General features: G+C 44.2%; 1 protein-coding gene across 5 annotated transcripts in view; it reads left to right on the forward strand.

Annotated features, from left to right (window-relative positions):
* FAT3 (FAT atypical cadherin 3) overlaps positions 1-23,604 on the forward strand; it is a 357,170-nt gene that overhangs the window by 113,280 nt on the left and 220,286 nt on the right. For all 5 annotated transcript variants that reach the window (XM_054187680.1, XM_054187684.1, XM_054187685.1 and 2 more), the window contains exon 3: positions 9,580-9,894. In XM_054187680.1, coding sequence (XP_054043655.1) covers positions 9,580-9,894 — 315 coding nt within the window. The remainder of the gene's footprint in view (positions 1-9,579; positions 9,895-23,604) is intronic.

The raw sequence follows: 23,604 nt of genomic DNA on the forward strand, positions 1-23,604 counted from the left end.
AAAAACCAAACATAGTCAGTAGAGTGAAATTGTACCATCAGCTGTTGTTCTTCTGAGTTACATTAAGCACATATTCCCATACTGGGCCTTCCTGCCAACATTTATAAAAGCTTGAGGTATCTGAATTTTGCACAACACCTGCCACCGTGTCAAAATTGCACTTTTCATTTGCTTTTTTGCCACTTTGTCTGAAAAGTTGAGCCTGCACGTGCCCAGCGAAGAGGAAGAAGTTGATCCCATAAATAAGCATTGTATTTTGCTGTGTCTCTGAGACCAAAGAGGAAGGATCTACCTGGGTAAAAGGGATGCCAGCGGCAGCCCGTCTTCATAAAAGTTGAAGGATACGGCTCAAGCCATGCGGGTTCACAGCACATCCCATTTGTCAGAGCAGTGTCACAGTTTGTCCCGTCGTTCTCAAGCACTTGTAGTGAGTAGCAAATGGTAAGTGGCAGTGGTTTAGTCATTGCCGGGGCTTCACGGCTCCTCTCAGCCTGGTTTTACTGCAGGGTTTTATTGCATTGTTTGGCAGTGATGGAGTGTGTTAAGCTTTGACAGAGATTATTCATAAAATAAGAGGGTTTCTTTATAGTATTTGTGCCTTTGAAGGCAATTTGGTTCTTCCAGAGTTGTCCATTGTGTATTTTTTGTTTATCTATGTAAGATTATTTTTTTCTTCCACCCAAGCAAAAAATATTAAAGCAAGATGAATATGGATATTTCTTTAAATAAGTAGAGGGATGTGATGGAAGACACAGAAACCATAATAAAGCCTAGTCAGGTGAAAATGTTGGCACATCTTATTTCATTTAATTCATAAATGGAAGAAGATAGAGAATTTATTTGACTAAGCCTCTGGTTCAGCGTCTTGATGATGTGTTTGGAAAATTGCTCTGAAATTGATGTGTAAGTGACCTTGAAGATGTTGTATTTAAGTGATAGCTCATTTTGATGTGAAGTTGTAAGCCCTCCCCCTCCCCAAATAAAGCAAGCAAAGGAAACCAGCAACATTTAATTTAAGTAATTTGAAGGTGAAGAAGGAAGAATCTTACCTCAAAACTCAAAATACAAGTAGCCTGGAAGGTCAAGCACCTAATCGGAGTTTTGCCTCCATTTCAGTGCTATTAAGATGGTGCTTTACTGGGAAGTCTGCCCTTGTGGCAGCGGTCCTGCAGCCTTGGTGTCTGCTTTGGGACACCCGCGGACCCCTGAGAAAACCCAGTCCCTATGGAGGGTGGCACTGCTAATTTGGTATGCAACACTTACCCTTTGAATCACAGCATTCATATATATATATGAATATATATATACACACACATACACTCCATATTTGTTGGTATTCCTTTATATGGATTTATTATATATAAATACACATACATTGGTAAATATTAATATATTCATATATATTAGCATTGTCACATATGTAAACATACACATATATTTATTCTTATTCTTTTGATTTGAGGGGTCACTGGCCAGACCTAAACTTGATTATTGCCTTTAATTAGTTGAACTTCCCCTCTACCTGTAGTAAATGAAGTTATGTTTGTGTTTTGCAGCCTGAGGCATGGCTGGCCAGGGTCCGTGCTCAGGCAGGACACCATCACCAGCCTGGTGTCAGGTTCATGCCCGTGCAAGTCGTGCCGATGGGGCTGTACCTGATTTAATGACTCCCTGCCAGACCTGATCTCCAATCGCACTGTGCATCCCGGGCACATGAGTATCCCTGACATTTCCGGGGCTGTTCGCTGTCCCAAGACCTCTGAGGTCAGAGGAAGTTTCCATACGTACCTGATCTGGATTTCAGACCAACTGTCTGCGCTTGGTCTAAACCATTGGGTGGTGGTGGTTTATTCCACGAGCAGAAGCAGTTCACAGCCCCTCTGCACACCCAATGCCTTGCACACAACAGCAGCGGTGGTCCCCCTTTGGAAAGAGCCCACACTTGAAATTGCCCCTGAAACACACAGTGGCATGTCCTGTCCAGTAAGAGCTGTGAACCTGAACATTATCTACCTGCTTATCTATTACCTGCAGATATATTACATTAGTTAACATGTCGAAAGTCCTTGTGATGATCCTGACTGGTTGTGATATTCATAATATTGCGTGTAATAACACTGTAAAAGGTGTATTTGCAGGCCAGTCCAGTGTCGGTGGAAATAGAATTGCAGAGGATTGGCTTTCTAATTCTCTTTTACTGCTCTGGGAAATGAGACGTAATATTCACTGCAGAAACTGTGTTTTAAGGTAACAGTAAATTTGTACATTCAAAACATCTGTAAAAAAAGAGAAAATTAAAAGCTAAGCCCTAGACAGGAGTGTTACCTGTCTTGCGTTTTTTGTCAAGCATGGTTTATTATATATGTTTTATATTTGAACCAGACAAAAGAATATTAGGAAGTTCTAGGTAGTCTCACAAAGTTAATATTGCTTTTGGACTCATTCCTGGGCATGATCTAATCTCCGTTTAAGTCAATGGGGATATTTCCATTCGCTTCAATAGGAGCTGGGTTTGCGTTTTAATATGCAGTAAAGCCTGCGAAATTTGTGCAATAAAATAAAAACAGGAGGCCACGCTTGGCACAATGGGGGGGCTTAAATGAAGGCACTGAAATAGCGCTTAATCACCAAAGTAAGGAGCCTGATTTTCAAAGCTGCCGGCTGCGAGCGGTGGGGGGGATGAGCGATAGGTCTCCTTCATGCTCCGGTTGAGTTTGTGGCTGATGTGATACCGCCGTCCGTATTCAGAACTGGCACTGGTGATTCATGGCTCGAGAAGACTTTAAAAAGGGGTGAATATAATGTATGGTTTATTCTGATTCCCACTGGCTTTGGTGGCCCCAGTGTGCTGAATCGCTCTGGCATCGGTGCTCAGGTTCACGTCTTCGTTACGCTAAAACTGTTTAATCCTGTGGGTTATATTTACAGTTTACCCTTAATGGAAATAACGAAATAAATATCTCCTAAAAGAGGTATGCGCTGATTTTATACACACAGAACCATTCTATGTGAAGGACCTAAATAAAAAAATATATGGGTTAGGCGTAATGTTAGCTTTCTTGAAATCGTAAATTTTCTTCCTTAATTGGGTGTGAAATTCCCGTCTACAAATCATGCCATTTTGGTTGATTTTACATTCATTGGTTTGATGAATAATGGGCTTGCAGTATTTTTAAACTTTTCCTGCCTACGATAGCTCTCTGCTAAGTGTCCTTCAAAAATCACGTCTTTTCTTAATGCAAGGAATCCGGATTAGCTCTGGCATTTGCGTTTACAGTCACAAATCTTTCCATGCCCCCCCTGTGCAACGATGTGTGGGGGCAGGATCCGGCCAGAGCTCCGGGGCAGGAGCGCGGGTAGGTGGGTGTAAAGTCTTCATCTTGGTGCAGCTGGATGAGGTGTGTAAGCTCCTTCTTCCCCCTACGTAGTTTAGACCGACAAATTTTGGAAAAAAAAACCCAACTCATTATTCAACTGTTTTCTTCTAAAGCTGCATTTATTTATTGTTTGTTTCCCAGCAGGGCAATGGAATTGAGGACCTTTGGCTGACGGCTCGGTGATGAGCAAGGTGTTGTGTTTACTGCCATGAGATTCGTAGAGTCTTTGATGAGGGTCGTGAATAATTAGTAGCATTTCAGAATCAGTGATTTTTTCTTTTCTTCCTTTGAGGGATGAAACAGAACCCTGAGTACTCCGCTGTCAGTCGGCATTCCCGACTGACCCATTCCTCTCGTTTTAATTTGGAGACAAACTAGCCTCTACTTTGTAGCTGGTTTGCACTGAGGCCCTTTGTTTTGGAGCTGGAGGAGTCAGAGGCAGACTCGGAACTCGGGAAATGCGTTTTTGTCACACTTCGCGTGGCAGAAGCTGACGTGGCCTTTGCCCCAGGGGCTGGAGTCAGGAAGGTGCATCCATCACCATTTGTCCTTCAGTCAGCTTAAAGATTATATATTTTTATAGCTACTTTAACCACTAAACCTTGCATTTGCACTAGTGAGGATCTGGCTTTGAGTGGGAAGGGGCATCCCACACTTTGGCAGCTGGGAATATCTGTGAGTGTGCTGCTGTAGGGTGACCTCTCTCCCGTGCTTCAGCTTGTGCTGAGGACAGGTTCTGCCGTTGCTGCCTACCACTCCTCCTGCCCCGCTCTGTGGCCATTCCTGGGTCAGGCATTGGGAATAAGTGGGCTGTTCACTTTATTTGGCTTTCCTGGTTTCCCAATCTGAGATGCTGATTTGTGCAATTACCTCATATTCCTGAAAAGGGATGAGAAGAGCAAGCAACATCTTGTCATTGAGGCTCTTCTCAACTGGATGACTGGGAAGAGCTGGTGGTGCTAAGCAGGATGCCCCCCTGCAAAACCACTGCAGTATTTTGAAAAAGAGATAATTACGGGATTTTCTGTAATACTTCTGTGTGATAGAAGTTTTTGGAGGAGTAGCAGATACTTCCAAACCAGTCCTTTTTCTGTCTGTGCAGGAACCTCCCCATATCTTGTTCATCGTTTGCCGAAACTGAGAGTATGACTACTTACACTGGCAACTTTTATAACACAGGCTACTGAGTCACTCAGCAAAATCACATTCTACGTTATTTTTTGCATCTAGGTCAATAACTTGGATAGAAGAATAGATTATATTGTCTTGCCCCAGTACCAAGATGCCAAAAGATGGGAGATTCTGGCCTGTCCCTGGCAAGCAGTTGCTCCTGCCAGACTCCTCCACTTTCAGTATTTGCACTCTCCTTTTTCTGCCATTGACTCCCAGCCATCAGACCTCAATTTGCTTTTCTCAGCTAGATTAAAGAGCCTCGTTACTCTCCTCTGACTTTTCCTTGCCCACCTTCTTACAGACCACCAAGTTGTCTTTTAATCTTACCTTGAAAAAACCTAAACAGAATTGAACTCCTTTTAGTGTTTGCACTATTGAGAGTATTCGTGAAGGATGATCTGACTTTTAGGAGGAACATATGTGTGAAGCAGATATCCATGGCGATGGGCACCTATGTAAACACCCGGCCTTGACAGCTCCAGTAAACACTCTCTTGCAGAGCTGTGGCAGGTCCATTCATCACTTGACCTATACACAAAGTACTGTCAAACACATAAGGTAAACAAACAGGGGGCAAAAAAGAGGTGAGGAAAGAAATAATGCTTTTCTCTAATCCCTTTTTGTTTTAAGAGCTTCTCATGGCTATAGTAAATACATAACTTTCAGATAATTTTGAGTGGACCACGTCATTTGAAGTGGTCTGCTGAAAGATGTGCAGCAAATCAGGGGGAGTGGAAGGAGGGAAATCCAGTTCGCTGATTCTTTGTCCACTTTTATAGCCAGTAGCTTCTCACCCCTTTTTTTTCAGCCTTCGCCCTTCATAAGGCAGTGTCTCAGTGTGCGCCACTTGCAGGAGCCATACAGAAAACATTATCCCATTATTTTCCCCGGGAAAGAGGGAAAACAAGCCTTTAAGAGAAACAAGCACCACAACCTTTGCATTGCTGGCACATCGCCGAGCCCAAGGGCTGCACTTAATTTACATATAAATGTGCCCAGGATTTTAATCAGCGATTAATGCACTCCGTTGTTATTTTTCACTTACAGTGTTCGTAATGCACGTGGTACTCGGCGAATCGCATAGGGCAAATGTGCTTGGAGGAATGCAGTGGCAAGCGTATCGGTGGCACCTCTTTTTGGATTGATGGCTGGCTTTATTTCTGAGGCTGCCCTGGGCCTGCGGAAGTGCTGGCTTCAGTCCTTCAGGGATACTGCAAAATCTGGCCGAGGGTGACATAAAGAGCTGGCTTACAGGCTGCTCGGTTGGATTTCAGCTGCCTCATGTAGAAATGCAGTAGTGCCTCCGTGGCGTAGTGTCCCAGTGGATGGGAACATCTGTTTTTTCTGTCTCGTTCAGAAATGCGTCTGCAAAATCTTGAAACTTTTTCTTTTTTAATCACTTTGAAATTTTCAGGATCTCTGCTGGTGTTTCTTCTTACTTCTTGATTTGTTTAGCTCAGGTGTCATCACATTGTTCATGTTTCCCTTCTAATTAGCGGGCTGGGAAGAATTCACCACAAAAGCTGTCCAAGAAAAGCCTTAGAGCTGCTCCCAAAGGCCTCTCCTTCCCTCTGCTCTTCTGGCCCTGAAAACGAAGTTCTGTCTTTTGTATCTGTTAATATCTATAAGCTTTGGAGTGAGGTCTTTTTTGAATTTGTTGTGGTCTTATCCATGGATATTCTTGGCATTTCCCATAATTTCACTCAGCTAAAGTGAGTGAGAGCCTGCCTACGGACTGCCCCAGGGAATGTTTTGCAGGTCCTGATGCCAGCTCTGTCAGCCTTTTTGCTTCCATGCCATAATGATAAAGAAGCAGTGCTGATAATCCAGCGTCATCATTAGTCTTCAGAGTTAACACCTCATATGAAGATGACGTTTGACATCCATCTGGAAGGTGTCACCCATATCTACGTAGACAGATTGGTTAAATATTTGGGCAGCACGTGTATTCCTGTGGGTACTAACTTTAGGCCCATATTTGGGTAGACAGAAAGGAGGCATTTTGTGCAGGGCATTTGAGAGCATGGTAGAAGGTGTTCCCGAGGCAGCGGAAGGGTTTCCACATGGAAAATCTGACAGCGAACAAAGACCTTCTACTTATTTATCAAGCTGCTGTGTGGTGGTGACAGGTGTAATGACAAGACATATTGAGCAAAAGGAATTAATTTATTTCTGGGACCTTTTAATAAATCAAAAGTCAAAAGAAGAACCAGTGTAGCAGACCCGTTGGCAGTTGCTAACACTTGTTCAATGATCCTTTCCTTCTGAAATACAGAAATGGAAAGTAACTGTTGCCAGGAGTCATAAAATGAAGGAACGACTCAGAAGATAGATTTATTATCAGCTCAGCATTAGTGAAATTCAGCTTCATAAACAGAGGTTAATCTGCTAAAACCTTCTGTGCTCTCACTGGGGGAAAACCCTACTTATTTCAAATTTTGTTTAATGATCTAAAATAATTCTTCTTGTCTTCTGAATAAATCAACATCTCTAGGAGCACTGATGGTCATCTTTTTTTGCCTCATCCTTGCCCACATGGATTTTTGCTATTTGTTTATTTATTTCCATGGGGCGTCATTTATTACGGGCTCTTCTTATCCCTGCGATGTAATTTCTCTTCTGGACTTCTAGGCATTTTCATCACGGTTCACTACATATTTCACCCATGTTTCTACAGAAAGTCATTATGTAGCACAGGCAGCTGCCGACAAGAATATTTAGAATACACTCTGCCTTTGTCCTCCAGTGCTGCGTTGCTCACCTTTGTTGGGTGAATAATACATCTGAGCAAGAAGGACATGAATCTGATGTCACTAGAAAAAGACCTAAGCCCGCACATGGCTGGAATTGGTACTGCTCCTTTCCCCTTCCTCTCTCTATGGTTGATCAAATAGTAGGAAAATACTTCTCAGTTCAAACTAGCATTAAAAAACATAATAAAAAAATCCAAACTTGAAAACAAGACTTAGAAAATTTTAAAAAAGACGTGTCCTGTACGAGAAGGGCAAGAAGTCAGGCATCTCTGTAACGGTGTGGTGGGTTCTGTGCTGCCTCCTGCCCAGAGCAGAGTCGGATGGGGGATGTCGGGAGCCAGGGCCTGGCTCCCTGGGGACAGGCAGCATCCCTTCTTGCTGGGTGGGCTTCTCTGTCTTACTCCAGGGGTGGCAGTCCCTTAGGACAGATGTTACATCATTGGCCTCTTGCTGCTACCCCTCATAAAAGCCATTTAGTGTGTTTGCCGGTAAACTTCAGTATAGAACGTGTTCTGCTGTGAAATGTCTGGCGAAGCTTGCACCGGGGCTTTTCATACTGTTAGACATCAGAAGCTCTATCAGGCCATCAAATCCATCCCTTCTGCTGTTGTCTCAGCAGCACAGGGCCATCATTTTCATGGCTGCTCTTCAAGAAATGGAATGGAGTTACCAGTTAAATTTAAAACCAAAGGTCTTGTCTGAATCCAGTGTCATAAAGGGATTAATTGCTGGTATAATCTAAAAAGCCAGATTTGATGCATAGGTTGTAAGATTGAGGCTGAGGAATAACGTAGATAAATCACATCTGAACTTTACATACCCCATTAAGAAGGATTCCTGATAGGACTGGCAAGGAGGATCCCTCCTTGGCAGCCCATGCTCTGAAGAGCGGCTGAACACGGAGCCTGTCTAAGACTTCAGGTTCTCACAGAAACTTTCAGTGCAGTCTGATACTTAAAAAAAACCACAGAGACGTGAACATCCCTTATTAGCACTGATTTTACAGCAGCTCTTTCCTCGGTGGTTAACTGATAATGATGTTGTTCGAAGTTGCATCAAGCACATCTGAGACTAAATTGAGGTTTCTTGTGTTCCTGTCTTGCCCTGCAACTTCTCCACCAGTTTCTATCAATGACATGACTTGATGGCCTGCAAACTGTCCTTTTTAGTATGTCTCAAGCTTGAGATCCACTTGTCGCCCAAGACTTAATAATGCTGTATTAAGAGAGGAAGATGTTCTTGGTGTATGTGTCACAGAAGTGGTGGGAAAGTGCATTTGCATATTTTGACGCTGGGGTGATTGTGTGTGTGGTACTGGTGTACTTGATGCTCTGTGCATTCGTGGTCAGTGCTCAAGTCAGTGAAGGTTTGGACTATGCAAATACGGGCAGGTCTTCCAGTGCTTGGAGGTGTTTCTGGTTTCAGGGCCCTATATCTGTTTTTATAAAAGTCATTGTGGTTTTGGTGTTCATTTCAGGAGGAGGATGGACTTCTAAATCACTTTAGGAAGAAATGAGGTGGGTAGAAGTCCATCGTGGCAGGAACCATGCAGACATGGAGGTGGTGGAGTGGCAGGTGCCATGTCTCTTTGTGGCTCTGTTACAAACACACTTTTGACCAAGTAGGAAAACAGCTGATGTTTTCTTACATCAGTAGTAGAGTGGCCAAACCCTTCCTATGTGATAAAAGAGGATATACTGGTTGTCTAAGAGCTATTACATGAGCTTTTGATTGCTGATAATCCAAGATTTTGGCATTGTGCAGTGAGTGATCTCATTATTAAATTTACTGTCTACTGAACTTGAATGTATTTATTTTAAATTGCCACCTCGGCTTTTTTCTTCAGCAAGGACGCTGGCAGGAGCTTGAAAAGAGAAGCCACTTTCTCTTGTGCAATTCATTGTCAGTGGCGATAGCCCTCTCTACTAAGGTTTATACAAGTTCGCATCACCAGCAGAAAATGACGGTGTTTCTTCTGTTATTCTGCTGGCAAAGAATTGGCTATGACATTAGGACACTTTATGAAGAGCCATCTTTTTACAGACACTCGCACGCACACACACAAAAATTTCTGGGGACAAAGGACTGAGATGTTGATCAGGGTTCAATGCCCGAGTTCAAGTTTACGTTTTTGTTTTATGTACAACTTTAATTTTTCTAAGGGTAGAACATTTGTTATACGCGGAACACATTTCTATAGTACAGCCAAATCAAAATAGATGTGACATTTCATTGATCCTATTCCTGAGATCCTCTGCTTGCTGTTTTTTCTGCAGGAGTTATCTACACAGCAGATATTCTTGACCGGGAGACGACCAGATCCTACTGGTTGACGGTGTATGCGACTGATCATGGTGTCGTCCCACTCTACACAACCATCGAAGTCTACATTGAAGTGGAGGATGTGAATGACAACGCCCCCCTCACCTCTGAGCCTATCTATTACCCAGCCGTCATGGAAAACTCCCCGAAGGATGTATCTGTCATTCAGATCCAAGCCCAGGACCCTGACTCCAGCACTAATGAAAAACTGACTTACCGGATTACAAGTGGAAATCCCCAGAACTTCTTTGTAATCAATCCCAAAACAGGTAATGAAATCCTGCTGCCTTGTGGTGGTGGGAATACGCGATTTAAATGTTTACCACCTTGCTCCCCTCCAGGATCCACTGGCATGGCACTGCTTTCAAAACCTCTGTTTTCTGGTTAGTTAGGTGACTAAAGCATCTTGTATGTGTCTAAAGCATCCTCTTTCGCATCCGTACACGAGCACGCTGGCAGATGACGTGCTGCAGATGTGCTGCTGCAGCGATCGCTCTTCTCTAGGTCACCAAATAGCTGCTGGCTGTTGCCTCTTCCCTGTGTCTATAGGGATGAGACTTTGCTACGCTGGGTCTGCCGAGCAATGTTAGGAAGCAGATTCAAGCTGTTGCGCTTCACAGAGTGGCGTTTTGTCCTTTGTAAGCACCGTGGAAGTAAGTGGCACGATGATTGTCCAGCACATGTAATTAGGCTCCACATTACAGTAGCTGGATGTATTTCTACAGCTTGCTCTATACAAAAAGACAGTTTAGATGACCTAAAAATCCCTCTGGCCATTAGAAAAAAAAACAAACCACCGTGTGTTTGCATTGATTTGTAACGGCTGGGGATGTAGCCTGTGGGTACAGTGTTGCAGATACGGTGGTTGTTTTAAGTTAAAGTGCTGTTGTTGGCTGGCGGTGGAGCATTGTGCCCGTGCAGATGGGCTCTGCGCATCTCTGTACCCTCGGTGCCTTTGCTGACCCAGGCTTCCCGGGTGCCTCGTTGAGGAAGAAATCGCCCCAGGAGATGTAGCCCGAGTTCATGGATGCTCTGCTGGGTGCCTACCTATGCTTGGCCACAGGTGTCCTCGCTCTGGCATGTACCTGTCCGTCCCTCGCTTCTCTGGCTGCTGGTGACCCTCCAGCATGGTTCGCAGCTAGAGAATTGGGTCGGCTTTCGCAGCAATAGGTTGATCTTTATCAAAGTAGTTCAGAGGATTCACACAGCTCTCATGCTGGTTGTAATGCTCCTGGTTTTGTTCTAGGGCCTTGATTTTTTTGAAAAAAATGTTTATTTGTATCTGCTGCAAATTTCTGAGTGGCTAGAACACCAGGAGTAGACCAGAGAGGGAAGATTTTTAATTTGGTGTAGGAAAATGATGTTCACTAAATACATTTTCAACATTTGGCTGGGCAAACCTATTGCAATGTGTGGCATAAGAAGGGGTCAGGATCTTTTCAGGCATAAGCCCAGGTGAAGAATCAGTGAGCATGTATAATCGCTGTGTTCAATCTGCCGAGCCCTAAGGCACATATCTCACTTATTTTTAACACTTGAAATGGCCGAAGATGGCTCTTCCATCTGCATCCCTTCTCCCCCTCCCCACCCCATAAATCCCATCTGGGCAAAGTAGCAGAGTTAGGACTCCGCAGTGTTTAATGCTTGTGCTTCCCTCCCGTCGGCTCCTCCCGCAGAGCAACCTGCTCGGCACAGTTCCCCTTATCCGCACGGCAGCCGGGATGAGGCCGTGCCGAGGACCAGAGCCGGGCGCGCTGCAGCCCCACAGCCCCCTGGCCTGGTAGCACACAGTGCGGGGTGGCTCTTCATCCTGCTGGAGCATCGGGCAGGATATTTTTCCCTGACAAGGAGATCTTCATTCTCTGTCATGGCACTGAACGCTGAAGATGTTTCGTCTTCATTTTGCGCCAAGGAAATTGCTGTCTGAGGGTTTAAGGCTTCAGGATGAGTAACTTTGCTGCTTGGGTAACCCCCAAAGGGCCCCCATTGCGTTTGGTGAGCATCCTGGCTGGTGGCTGGCTGGGATTTGTCATGGCAGGCATAAACCGTCACCTCCTGTCCACCTTGCTCCATGCCAAATGCAGAGCAGTGAGAGCCGGGCAGGGCGGCCTCTTTTACTTTGTTTTTGCCTTTCAAAATTTTGGGGTCGATAGAGCATGTGTGCACAGAGGTGCCTTGTCCCAAAAGGGAGGTTTGTCATGAACACAAAGATCTCATCCTCCCTTGGAAGTGTGGCCAGTTCTACCTGCCCAGCCTTGGTATCAGGATGCTTTCTCCCAACAGGATGCTGATGTCCGAGGAATAAGAGCGTAGTGGATTTTTCTAGAGAGTGCCCCTGTGGTCTCTGGCCAGGCTCCTTTCAGCCATCACCCTGCGGTGCATTAGTTTCTCTAAAACAGCAATTTACACTCTGGTTGTTTTATACGGGTGACTTCTGCACCCGCAGAAGAGGTTTGTAGCATCCCGACCCCGTTTGCATGCTGGGATTCAGCACAGCAATAACTCATGCAGTGCTTTACACAGCAGCCCCGAATGCGGCAGTGTGCTGTATAATCAAGATGAAAAGGTTTCATGTGAACCCAAATATGCGGCAATTGCCCTGTACGTGGGTTGAGCGAGCGTGCTCCTGCTGTCAGGGGAGAGCAGTCGTTCGTGAGAAAGGGGATCTTTTATTTTCTGTGTCACTTTACAAGTTTAAACAATGCCAACAAACTGACATCTCTCTCCTGTGAGTAGTCAGGTGCTGAGAGGCAACACGAAGGCAGCATCCTACATTTTTTACATCCTTTCGTGGGAGGCAGCAGAAGTTGGCGTTGACTCAAGACAGGGAGTTGGCTGCAGCGTATGGATGCGCTTGGGGTGCTAAGAAGTTTCTCCAACCCCTTACTGGCTGGGCTTTGCTAATGTGCCCAGGGTTAAACCTCTTGCTGGATTTGCAGCCAGAAATGAGTATCCCCTAAACCCAGATTATCTGGAGCCTCAGGAAGACAGGTCAGAGAAAGGAGTTTGGCTTCCTCCGCTGCGAAGAAGCAATGATCATGGTTCACAGATCTCTTCCTTAGATTACCTGGCTATATTGCAGCAAGAAATCTATTACTGTTGATGGAGAATAAGGCATTACTAGCCTTGAACTCCTGTGCCCTTTTTCTTAGTTTTTGGACTTGGTGCTTTATACCGACAAAGCTGGGTTTCTTATGAAGACACAGGGCATGTCATAGTTTATGGCGTGCGTCTGGAGGGTGGCTGGGTGGTGTTTCAGACAGTCCTGCCCTGACTGCAGACGATGTGGTTATCTGCAGCGCTGAGGGGCACAGCACAGCCTGGGCGTAGTGGGTAATCCCAGCTTCTTCTTAGGTGGTCCTTGCTGGTACGACGAGGAATACCCCTGAGTGTCACTGCACCCTGCTCATGGCATGTCCCCCTCCACCTTTGCACAGTCTCGTGCTCCTTCTCAGTGGTCATTGGAGCTCAGCAATGACTGTTCTTGCCTTCCCCTGGAGCTCACTTTCAGCTGCTTTATAGCTCACGCAGGTCACACGGATTCCTGGGGGCATGTGTACCACTACGTGTGTTGCCATCTCATGAAGGCACCAAGCGGGGACATAGGCAGTCCAGGTTTTGTTCCCAGTTCTGATATAGGACCATAACTGCAGGCAAATCTTACAATCTTAATTGACTATCTGGATAGCGGAAGCAACGATACTCCTTGTATGCCATGTCTGTAGGTAGAAGAAACTTTTTAGTAGACAACCTGTCACTTCCTGCATTTTTATAGACTGGCACAACTCTAGGTGGCTATTTTAGGTACTGTCGAACTGCAAATACATCGCATGCGTTTGGATCTGTTTGATGGCAGTCTTCAGACCTTTCAGGATTATCACCTGCTATTTGCTCTGTGGGTTTTGGAGAGAAGGAAGAGTTGCTCCTGCAGGAGCCAAAAGCTGCTAAAAAGCTGCTGAGAGGAAGACTTTGTCACGGAAGTCACCCTCGGCGGCTCGTGCTCTCGCCAGGGGCTGCTTCTGCTGCTGGAACACGAGTGCACATGGGTGGCGAGGGAGAGTCCCCTGCGGGCTCGGGGTTTATGTGGGTGCTCCGGGGGAGGAGGACAGGAACATGAGCAGCCCTTCCGCGTGCAGCTGGCTGGGTATGGAATGGCAGCGTGGGCAGTCTCCCATGAAGGTCTTTGTTTTCTCACCTTCATTATTTTTTTCTAAAATACAGCCGAGCATCAGTTTACGCCTCGGCTTGCTCTTTTATCTCGTGAGCTGATATTCATAGGTACAAGCACTAAGTGAATAATGTAGCACATTGGGTACGTGTGAAACCGTAAATCATTCGTGCTTGAGAACAAGGCAGCCTTGTTCCACGAACTGGTGGAGACTGCTGCCGCCTAAGTTTAGCAGGTCCGAGAGGGCAAATTGGGATTTTTCTTTATTTTCAGTGGGCAGGAGGTATTGTAAGGCACAGTTCTGTGAGAGGGGTAGGTAACGTGTTTTTCAAATAGATGAAGCATCTCTCCAGGTTACATGGCCACAGGAAAAGGCATCCCCTATGCATTGGTTTCCCAGCCATGCCATGCTCGCAGCGGTGATGGAAGCATTCCTGGTTCTCAGCTCCTCCGGCAACTGTGGGTCAGCCTAAACCAGTGTGGCTGCTGGGGGAGCCAGGGGTTTCCCTCTGAGCCTGGCTTTCATGGTGGGCTCAGGCTTGCTTTGGCAGAACACGGGGCCACAGGGCTTTGCTCCTTGGTGGGTGGCATGAGACGGGGCTGAGAAGGAGGAGGAGGAGGAGGAAAAGGAGAAGGAGGAGGAGGGCAGAGCTGCTGGTGGAGTGGCTGAGCTGGCCGGCTCACAGCCAAGCCCGTGGGAGTGCCGCCGCTGCCCTGAGCCGAGTGAGTTATTTTGGGGTGAGAGGGATGTGGAGGAAGGTAAATAAAACAGATGATGGAGGTAATAAAAAAAAATTGATTGATTAGGGCTGTAAATTCCTATTTTTATTTCATATATGTGTGTTAATTTCACAGCACAGCACAGGGGTAATTTACTGCGTTGATTTATTGCTTTTCTGTGCTCTGAAGAAAACAATGAATTTTAATTCAAACCATTACATTATTTTGTTTATTGTTGCACATATATTGGACAAACCCAATAAGCTTCTCTTCAGTCTTATGTAGATTACTTTAAGAGATATTTTAACTAACATGCCAGCAGACCAAATTTCACTCTGGTGCACATTGATGTTAATGAATTTACTCTAAAATTATGCTGGTGGGTCTGAAAAATTCGATTACATCTTGCTTAGTGTCTTGCTGGCGCTTTTTAAACAGAGGCAGACCCCTGGCACTCCAAAAATAGTATTTGCTGCAGTATTTAAGGCAGAATGTACTAGTGGGTTTAGAAGTAGTATATATAGGTCAGTACATCTTCCCAGAGCAGCGATTCTCTGCCTCTGGAAGTTGTCTCTGACCTGTCACATCTGCACCTAGATTTGGAAAGAGAGTGGATATTTTCATGCTGAAGGAGTATTAATATTTATATAAGCTAATATGGGGTTAGTGAGCGTCAGAATTTAATTGATATGAATGCTACTCTCCTCAGTAGGCCGGGCTTTGCTTTCTTTTGCACTCACGGAGCCAGCCGGCAGAGGATCCTGCTGGGGCTGAATGCCACGTTTAGCCTGCCATACTGAACCCGTGCTTCACCCTCCTGCCATACAGCCTGATTTTTATGGAAGTTTTTCTTCGGTTTTTCCCAAGGAATCCCCACACGTCTTCTTTGCTCTCACAGGCTGAGCTAAATCCAGTGCTCTGCTGCTGCACTGTGTCCTGAAGGCTGCCAGCAGTATAGGTGCTGGCTGCCCAGTGCCTCTTCTCAGCCCAGAAATACAGGTACGCCAGAGAGGAGAGAGAAAGAATAGTGGTTTATATATTCAGGAGAGCATTTTGGGGACTCTGCGATAAATTCTTGTTCTCCGAGGCCCATGTTTGTCATATGTGGTTTGTTGTTTTTTTTTTTTTCCAGCACAGCAAAAAGGCTGTTAAATACTCCAGAATTTTTCAACTCTGCTGGGATTTTGCAGTAGATACCATCTCAAGGGGAGACCGCTTGTCCTGGGAGGCAAACTTCAGTGATCTTAATAATCCAGTTATTAACGTTCCTGCCATACTGTGGGTGATGCAAAAGGCCATACAGACAAGGAATGGAAGTGGAGGCAACTTAGTCCCTACACATCCCTTTGTCCCCTTGCACATTTTTCAGGTTTAAACCCAAGTTGCATTGGGTGAGGAGAAAGACTAACATCCATTGGTTCTGTAACGCAAGGGGTATTTAAAATCTTCCATCATGTAATAATTAAAGGTAAATGCTGGACTATTCGAAAAGATGAAACAAAATTACTTTTTGATGACATTTCTAAGGGACTTTAGGTCAATAATGTCAAGCTAAACTTAGTACTACCTTGGTCCATTTGTCACTTTGTTCTTGTAAGGGGAATTTCATGCTCCTTTCTTAAGAAAAATAAAAGTCTATTCTTTAAGAATGGGCAGCTTTCTATGTTCATTGACCACCGATTGTCCCAGCTCCCACCCCATCACAAAGGGTTGTCTGCATTACTGGGGGACCTGCCTGACATTGCAGTTGATGCTCTGCGTGCTGCTAAACTCTTCGTAAACTTCCTCTGAAATAAGGTCTTCACCGTTTTGTAAATGAAGGCCTTTAGCTTTTTTGTTTGTTTGGATTGTGTAGTCTAACCTGCTGTCTTCCTCCAGAGCACATTTTAGGTGCTATAGTGATCAAATTGGGACATTCATGTGTTGAATTTTGAGGGTGTTGCAGATCACCTCCCTCCCACTGCAGGCTCCTTCTGAAGGGCGCCTGGCAGCAACTCCCGCGCATGCGTTGGGCACGGAGCTCTGTTTGGCAGCTCTGCGTGTGATGTAAACTGGCCATGCAGATCACGTCGTGCTCGCTGCCATTCACGCTGTAAGTGTCCCTGCAGTTCAACTGACCTGTCCAAGACTATAGAAGACCTTGCAGAGGATGAAACCATTGACTGTAGGTCTTTTCAATCAAAGGTGAACTTGAGGCATTGGTCTTCCTTCCTTCTGTGGTCTCCAAGGCTGTTTGTACAAACGCCGAGTTCAACAACAGTTGCAGAGTCCAGCCTATCACTGGTCTGTAGCTATCCAGAACTAAAACAGATTTTTACAATGTAATTCCCTTAGTGCATTGGCTGGCTTCCACTTTCTGTAATTTATGTTGTATCAACACACGCCAAATGATCTACTCTCTTTTCTTTCACTTCTCAATATTATTTAAAAGCGTGACTCTTAATGACTTCTTTATAATACGCTCGCTGTTAAAAATTGAGCTTCTGAGCATTTTAGAAGCTTTAATTTCAACTTTGGGATGGGTTATTTGTTACTAGACACCATATTTCCAGTGGTTTGAGGCCAGGGTTAGCAGCTAGCAAATCAAAGGACCGTGGATGCTGGAGTTATGTACTTAATCACAGTGGGACCTAAAAGCCTGCTAGGCACTGTACAGCATGTTAGACAAAGTTCCTGCCTCAAGGAACTTGTCATAATAACAATAATAATAGTAATAATTAAGAAAAAAGGGGGGGGGGAAGGGAGGACAGGATGTAAATCATCAAGTCCATCTGCTTGCCAGTGCACGTTTATTCCCCAGAGTAGATGTTCAATTAACTCCTGAGCTGCAGCCCAGCAGTGACATGAACTCTTCTTTTGACTTTGAGTGAGTCACCTAACCTCACTGGTTTTCTTTTTTTTTTTTTTTGTGTAAGTGGAAATATTTTCTTACCTCATGTGATTGTCCTGGAAATTAATTCACAGAGTAGACAGTTTGCAGATCAAATAGGCTGTGGAAATGCAAGCTATTGATTTTTCAGGCATATCAGCATTAATAGAAATCCACACACAGTCATGTATTCATAGGCATATAAAAAGAAAGAGGAGCATCACTTCTGAAATGGTAGGATGAAGAGGAATATAAAACTTTTTCAGATTAAGTAAGTCTAGTGCCAGACCACTGATTCCACTGAAAATGAGAAAATTTGAGCTCAGCCAGCCCATCTCTTCCCTCCTCCCTGGCAGCGATTCCCTCCTTACTCCGTATCTGTTATCTGTGGAGGGTATAAAGGCGTGAGCTGTGTCACCTTAGCTGAGGCTACAGTAATGCTGCTATTAATAAAATAATAAATCCGGCTTTATCATGTCTCCTGAACAGACCTGATTTCTGCTGGCAGTGGGTTTTGATTCATGAAGCACTGAATACAGTTGAGATTGCTGGATGTCTCGGGTATCAAGTGCCTCTTTCAAAACGACATTAGAAGACACAATACTGCTCATAAATGCCATTTCTTTGTAATCAGCAGATTTAAACGTGGCTTATAGAAATTTTAACCTTTCTTTAGATCTCCATGATGACCTTTTTAGTCCCGTTTCACAGTAAGAAGCTTCAGGAGTATCTCCATTGCCTTGACTGGACCATTGTGTCTTCACTTACTCAATGCGACATCAGTTTTTAATCTGAACTCCCCAGCTCCCCAGGTTTGCTTCAGTAGAGGTATGTCTGAAGGGCAACAGCGTAGTGAGGGCCAGTGAGTCGGTGTTTGCTGATGGAGAGGGTTACTGCCTGATAACCAAAAAGTTCCCTCCTGTCCTGCCCCAGCACCCATTCCGGAACAGCTAGGATTTTGCTATTAATCCCATAAATTTACATTGTTGTACATTACAGCAATCATTTCTTACTTTCAAAAACACCAGCAGAGCAGATCTTCTGTCCTGTTTAGAACTGACTGGCTGTCAGCTTAGCTGTTACACTAATTTTTCTACCTTGTCTGTCAGTCCAGTTTCTCTACTCATAAATTTCCAGAAGCCATGACTAGGCAGAACTCGTCCAAAAACCATCTGCCTTTTTCATATGCTACACTATTCCTTCACTAATTTGTAATTAGGGCTGTTGCATTCACTCCCAGGTAGCCAAATACTCTTGATAGAATTATTATCGATGACAGAAACATAATTGAGATGATTGGGTGAAACTGTGTACCGCAAGTACCGAGTCACAGCCCTGTTAAATGTATGCACAATGCATATGCTATGGATACTTGTCATATCCCTCCGAACATTATTATGCTAATAGCAGCGAATGCCGCTGCGTTACAGTAATTGCTTGTGGTCCAAGCCTGAACTCTGGCAGGGGGAATTAGGTTGGTGAGTTGGGGATGCTGAGATGTGGAGCCTGTGAGCGTGGCGTTCCTACAGGGATAGGGCTGCGGAGGGGGAGCTCCGGGGAGGAAAATAAAGCTGTGATGTTAGCCCAGATGAGGGGAAGGCTCGGAATCGGGGGCGGGGGGAATTTGGTTTTTTTTGTTTTCTTTTTATTTCCTACTGCTTTTTAATCAATCAAGTAATTGTATTTAGCTTTTGCTCAACAGTCAGAGGTGCTGCACCTATCTATGATGTTGGACCCTGAAAATCCCAAGCAGACAATAATGAATCACCATTTTTCCCTTTTGCTCCGTTGCAATGAATACACTCATATTGTCATCTTACGACAGGCACTTTTAGTGGCTTGAATGGTGTATCTTCCCCTTATTTTGTGAGCACTTTCTAATATCTCCTTATGGACTGGAAGTTAAAGGCAAGGACTGTAGCTGTAATTTACTCTCAGTTTACATCCGATCCTTGGTGTGAACAAAAAAGGATGGAGGTATTTCCTGTCTGGGAGAATGAGATTGACCTATGCTGCATGTGAGTATTTAAAAAAAAAAAAAAAAAAAAGCTTGTAAATGGGAATAAGAAGAGAAGGCAACTGTGAAGACAGGTGTGTTTGGATAAGCCATCATTATGTCAGTAATCACCAACTCTTAATTATTCTTTGTCTTCCATCACATATGAGGTTGTGTCAGCCCCTGCTAAGCCTCCAAAGCCTCATCACCTTGCAGTGCAGCTGAACCTGTCTGTTCAAAAATCAAGGTTAGCAGCGGATTTGTGTTGTTTTTCCTTTTCTTTCTGACTCTCTGTCTCCATCAGAGTTATGCTGTTATAACCAAAGATAATTATTTTCTGTGAAATTACTCTCCCCTCTCTTTCCCCCTTTCCTTTATGTTAACGAGAGTGCTTTTCTCTCCCCGCAAAGATTGACACAACTTCTTTGAAGTTAGTCATGCTGTTGCCAGTTAAGTATGTGACCTTATCTATATAATTGTACAGATCGCATCGCCATATGTCTAGTCGCACAGAGCTTAAATTAACAGGAGACATATACGTATAAAAATAAACCAGTATCTGGGGGTTAAATATCGGAAGACCCCCCTAATCACAGTTTTCATGTTATACAAAACTTTCTAAGAGCTCTGAAGTTAGATCTTAAAAACATCTCCCTACAAGGGACCCTGCTCTTGTAACCTTGTTTTTACATTGATCGCCACGTGGCTTCTGCTGTGCCTGGACTTCCTCTCCTGTTGTGTTTACGTGGTTTCTCCTCCCGTGGCGGCTAAGTCCTTCACACTGTAAGATAAGGTAGAACAGCCCCTTTTTTCCTTTTTTACAAGCAAGCAACTGAGGTGAAGGAAGGGGCTAACTCATCCTATGCTAGTAATAAAGATTTGGTCTTAATTTGCCTTCAAAGCCACTGGCCACATGTAATGCAAAGCCTTACTGGCACGGGTTCAGTCCAGGCTGCCCCACTGAACCTTGAAAGCAAGGGTGGCCCAGCACCGGGGTTCCCTGCCATGTGTGCAGAAGTTATCTTGGCATGTGAGAGCCTCAGGAGCACCTATTTTCCTATCCTATTTCCTATCCTGTCTTCAATTACCCCACCGCTTCCCATCGCTGCCTTTCAGCCCTTCCTCACCTTGCTTTCTCTCCGGCCCAAAGGGAGTGAGTTGCCCACAGGAAGGAAGGATTCCAGTTTGCATAGGGGCAAGGAGACGTGGACGGCTCTGATGAAGCCTCCCAAGCAACGTAAGGACAGAGCTGACTCATGTCTCTTCTGTGGGTGAAGCAAACCCCTTCTCCATCAGCCTAATGCAGGCGCAGCTTGGCTGATGCTGTGGTGGAGCGAGGAGGCAAACCCAGAGCCCTGAAGTCCCAGGCTACTGCCAAATAATTGTACTCTTTCTTTCTCAATGTTACATTTGCTTGTACTTTCTCTGCAAGAACATGTTTCCTCGTTGTATCCTGTGAATATGACTCAATGTCGTGATCTGCTGTGGGTTTGTTGCCTTCTAAGAGAAATTTCATGTTTTTGTCAAATGAGTTACGTGCAAGGCATCTGTGCTGCAGTGATCTATTTGTATGGTAATTAGCAAGTAGCTTTTCAGATCTTGAAGGGATTTGGTTTGAAAACTAAGTGTTATTTCCTGAACTTTAACTTAACAGCGCATGAACAGCAGTGCACATACACAGTTTTTCTAATGTAGCCACGATACCCAAAAGATAAATCTAAGTCTGTTCTGCAAGAGAATATTTTGGCTACGATTAATTTTGGTTCCATTCACCATATGCTTGTATTTTCTGACCTTCATTTGAATCACAGACACTATGTAATAAAATGTGCAGTAGTAAAAGAAGAAACAGTTGCTTAAAGAAGCACAGGTGCTTGTGGTACTACAGCTTCAGCTGAACGATATGGTTTGTGCCGCCTGAGAATTTCACCATCTTATCCTTAAGAAGATACTATTATGGAAAGATGCTGTCATTGCTCAAAGATGTTCAAGTTATTTTTGTTAACTTGAGAACAAGGTGGGTTTTTGTAAATCTCTGAAGAAATATTTTATGCCCATCATTTGTATTATTCAGAGAGATACTTTAGGAGAGGTAACCAGGGATGGAGAATTTTCTCTTTTTCCTTATTATTCTATGTGTTTGGACCTGGGAACATACTGCAAATGACAGAAGGAGTCATTTAGTTGCTAGATTTAATTTATTGAGTAGATGTCTATTAGGTTGATCAAAGAGAGAATAAACACACACAAGATTACCCAGAGTAGGTGCAGGGATGGAAAAATGTTAGATGGTATTAATAGCTTAGATATGCACGATGCTGTAGATATTTTTGAAGTAAATCTGTAATTTCTTAGGGGATTTATCTTGTGTTTTTTATTTCTTTCTTGTAACACTTAATGTAATCCAAACTGATTAAGGGAATGTTATGTATTAAAGGAGAAGATATAAAGCAAGCACATGACCAAAATCAAGACTAGACTAGTCTAAGGGGGTGAACTGCAGCTTTGCCTCAATAAGATGCAAATGACCTGAATTTGTGTGTGTGGGAACCCCTCAGCTTGAGTTGGGTTTGCTTGCCAATGGCCGAGTCCTGTACTAAATGATGCACAGCTCCGTGTCAGAGCAGCAAATAGGCAGGATTTAGGTATAGTCCTTCCTTGGTCGGCGGGATGGAGGGGCTTCACCCCCTGCTCATGAGCTCAGCTCCAATCTGTTGATTCCTCCTCTCTGCAGCTACCTGGTGTTGAGGAGGGAGGATCTCAAGGGCGTTTTATTCTTTCAGCCTGCAGGAAGAGGCTTCCTCTCCAGCTCCAAAAACTTCTGTTTGTACTTTCTGCTTGCAAATTGTGCAGAATAGCTGGGGTTTCCAAACACCCTGCAAGGCATCAGCCTAACCTCTTTACCTGGCTGCTTTTTCAATGCCAGAAGTGCAGCACTGTGAGAACGTGATGAAAGATTTAATGGGAAAACAAAAATGTCAGAGAAGAGGAAATTTCTATGTAGATAGAGGTCATTTTTGCTAATGAAGAAACTTGAGAAAAAGAGATTAAAACACAAAGAAAATAATATATACTTTGTTGAACTGACTGTATAAAGGCAGTTGCATCACACAGGAAATGTTCCGTGTTCAGGACTGTTTCACCCAGAGTCGTGCATGGGCTTGGCTTTTGTAATCATGAAGGCTCACCCTCACCTTTGATAGTGCCTTTGGGGTAAAAAAAAAAAACAACCAACAACCCAGAGACATATCCTCAAGATACCTTAATTTCTTCACATTGAGTCCTGCAAGAAAAGGAAAAGGGATTGTGGGTTTTATTTTGTTTGGGTTTGTTGTTTTTTTTTTTTTTCATTTAGTAATGAAAAATAATTCAGAACTAAGAACTCAGTGGGGAAAAGCAAAACCTGTGCTGCGTTTTGGGAAGCTGAAACGGTGACTTATTCTTTTAATATTTATTTGCAATATTGTGGCACCTTTGTAGCTGCTGTCATGAGGCGGCACCCTGCCGTGCTTGGCAGGGTAAGTGGAGTAAAAGATGGTTGCTACGCCGAAAAGCTCGCAGTTTAAGGGGAGCTTGAGACAACAGATGGGGAAAAGCAGATGGGGCTGCGGCAGAAAAACCAAGGCGGTATTGATCAGCGCTGAGTTTGTTCCTGGGCACTCTTGGTGCTTTTAAAATCGAGGAGCGGGCAGTTTTGTCCTTTGCTGGCAAGGTGCCGGCGTGCCCCTGTGTGCCGCGGGCTTCGTCATGGGGCTGCAGCTGGAAGGGAGGGGGTGCAAGAGATTTACCCCAAATTGTACATAAGATATATATATATATATGTATCTCCTGCATCTATATCTATATAGAGAGGTCTCCTTCCTCTTCTCTGAGATGTGTATATATATTATTTTGTTTTGCCAAAATTTTACACAAGTTACAAAGGGTTGCTTTGTTTTGTTTTTTAATATTTTGCATTTTTTTTAAATTAAAGGATTTTTCAGCAAAAACATTCAAAGTGGATTTTTTTAATTTTTTCTTTAATGGCATGTATATAAGTTTAGGGCTTTTCCCTGCTCTCCTCTTCATTTTTCGTGAGAAAACAAGGACAGTGACAGTCTTCCAATGAAAGGGCTTAGCTGCTGTTCCATTGGGATATGAGGGTAGAGCCACCTAGGAAGGCTGAACTTCTGAAACACGATGCCCAGCTGTGCTTCTGAGAGGTGAAGTTCCTTTATATTCTGGGA

The sequence above is a fragment of the Rissa tridactyla genome, chromosome 1 (assembly GCF_028500815.1).
Source record: "Rissa tridactyla isolate bRisTri1 chromosome 1, bRisTri1.patW.cur.20221130, whole genome shotgun sequence".
NCBI lineage: Eukaryota > Metazoa > Chordata > Aves > Charadriiformes > Laridae > Rissa > Rissa tridactyla.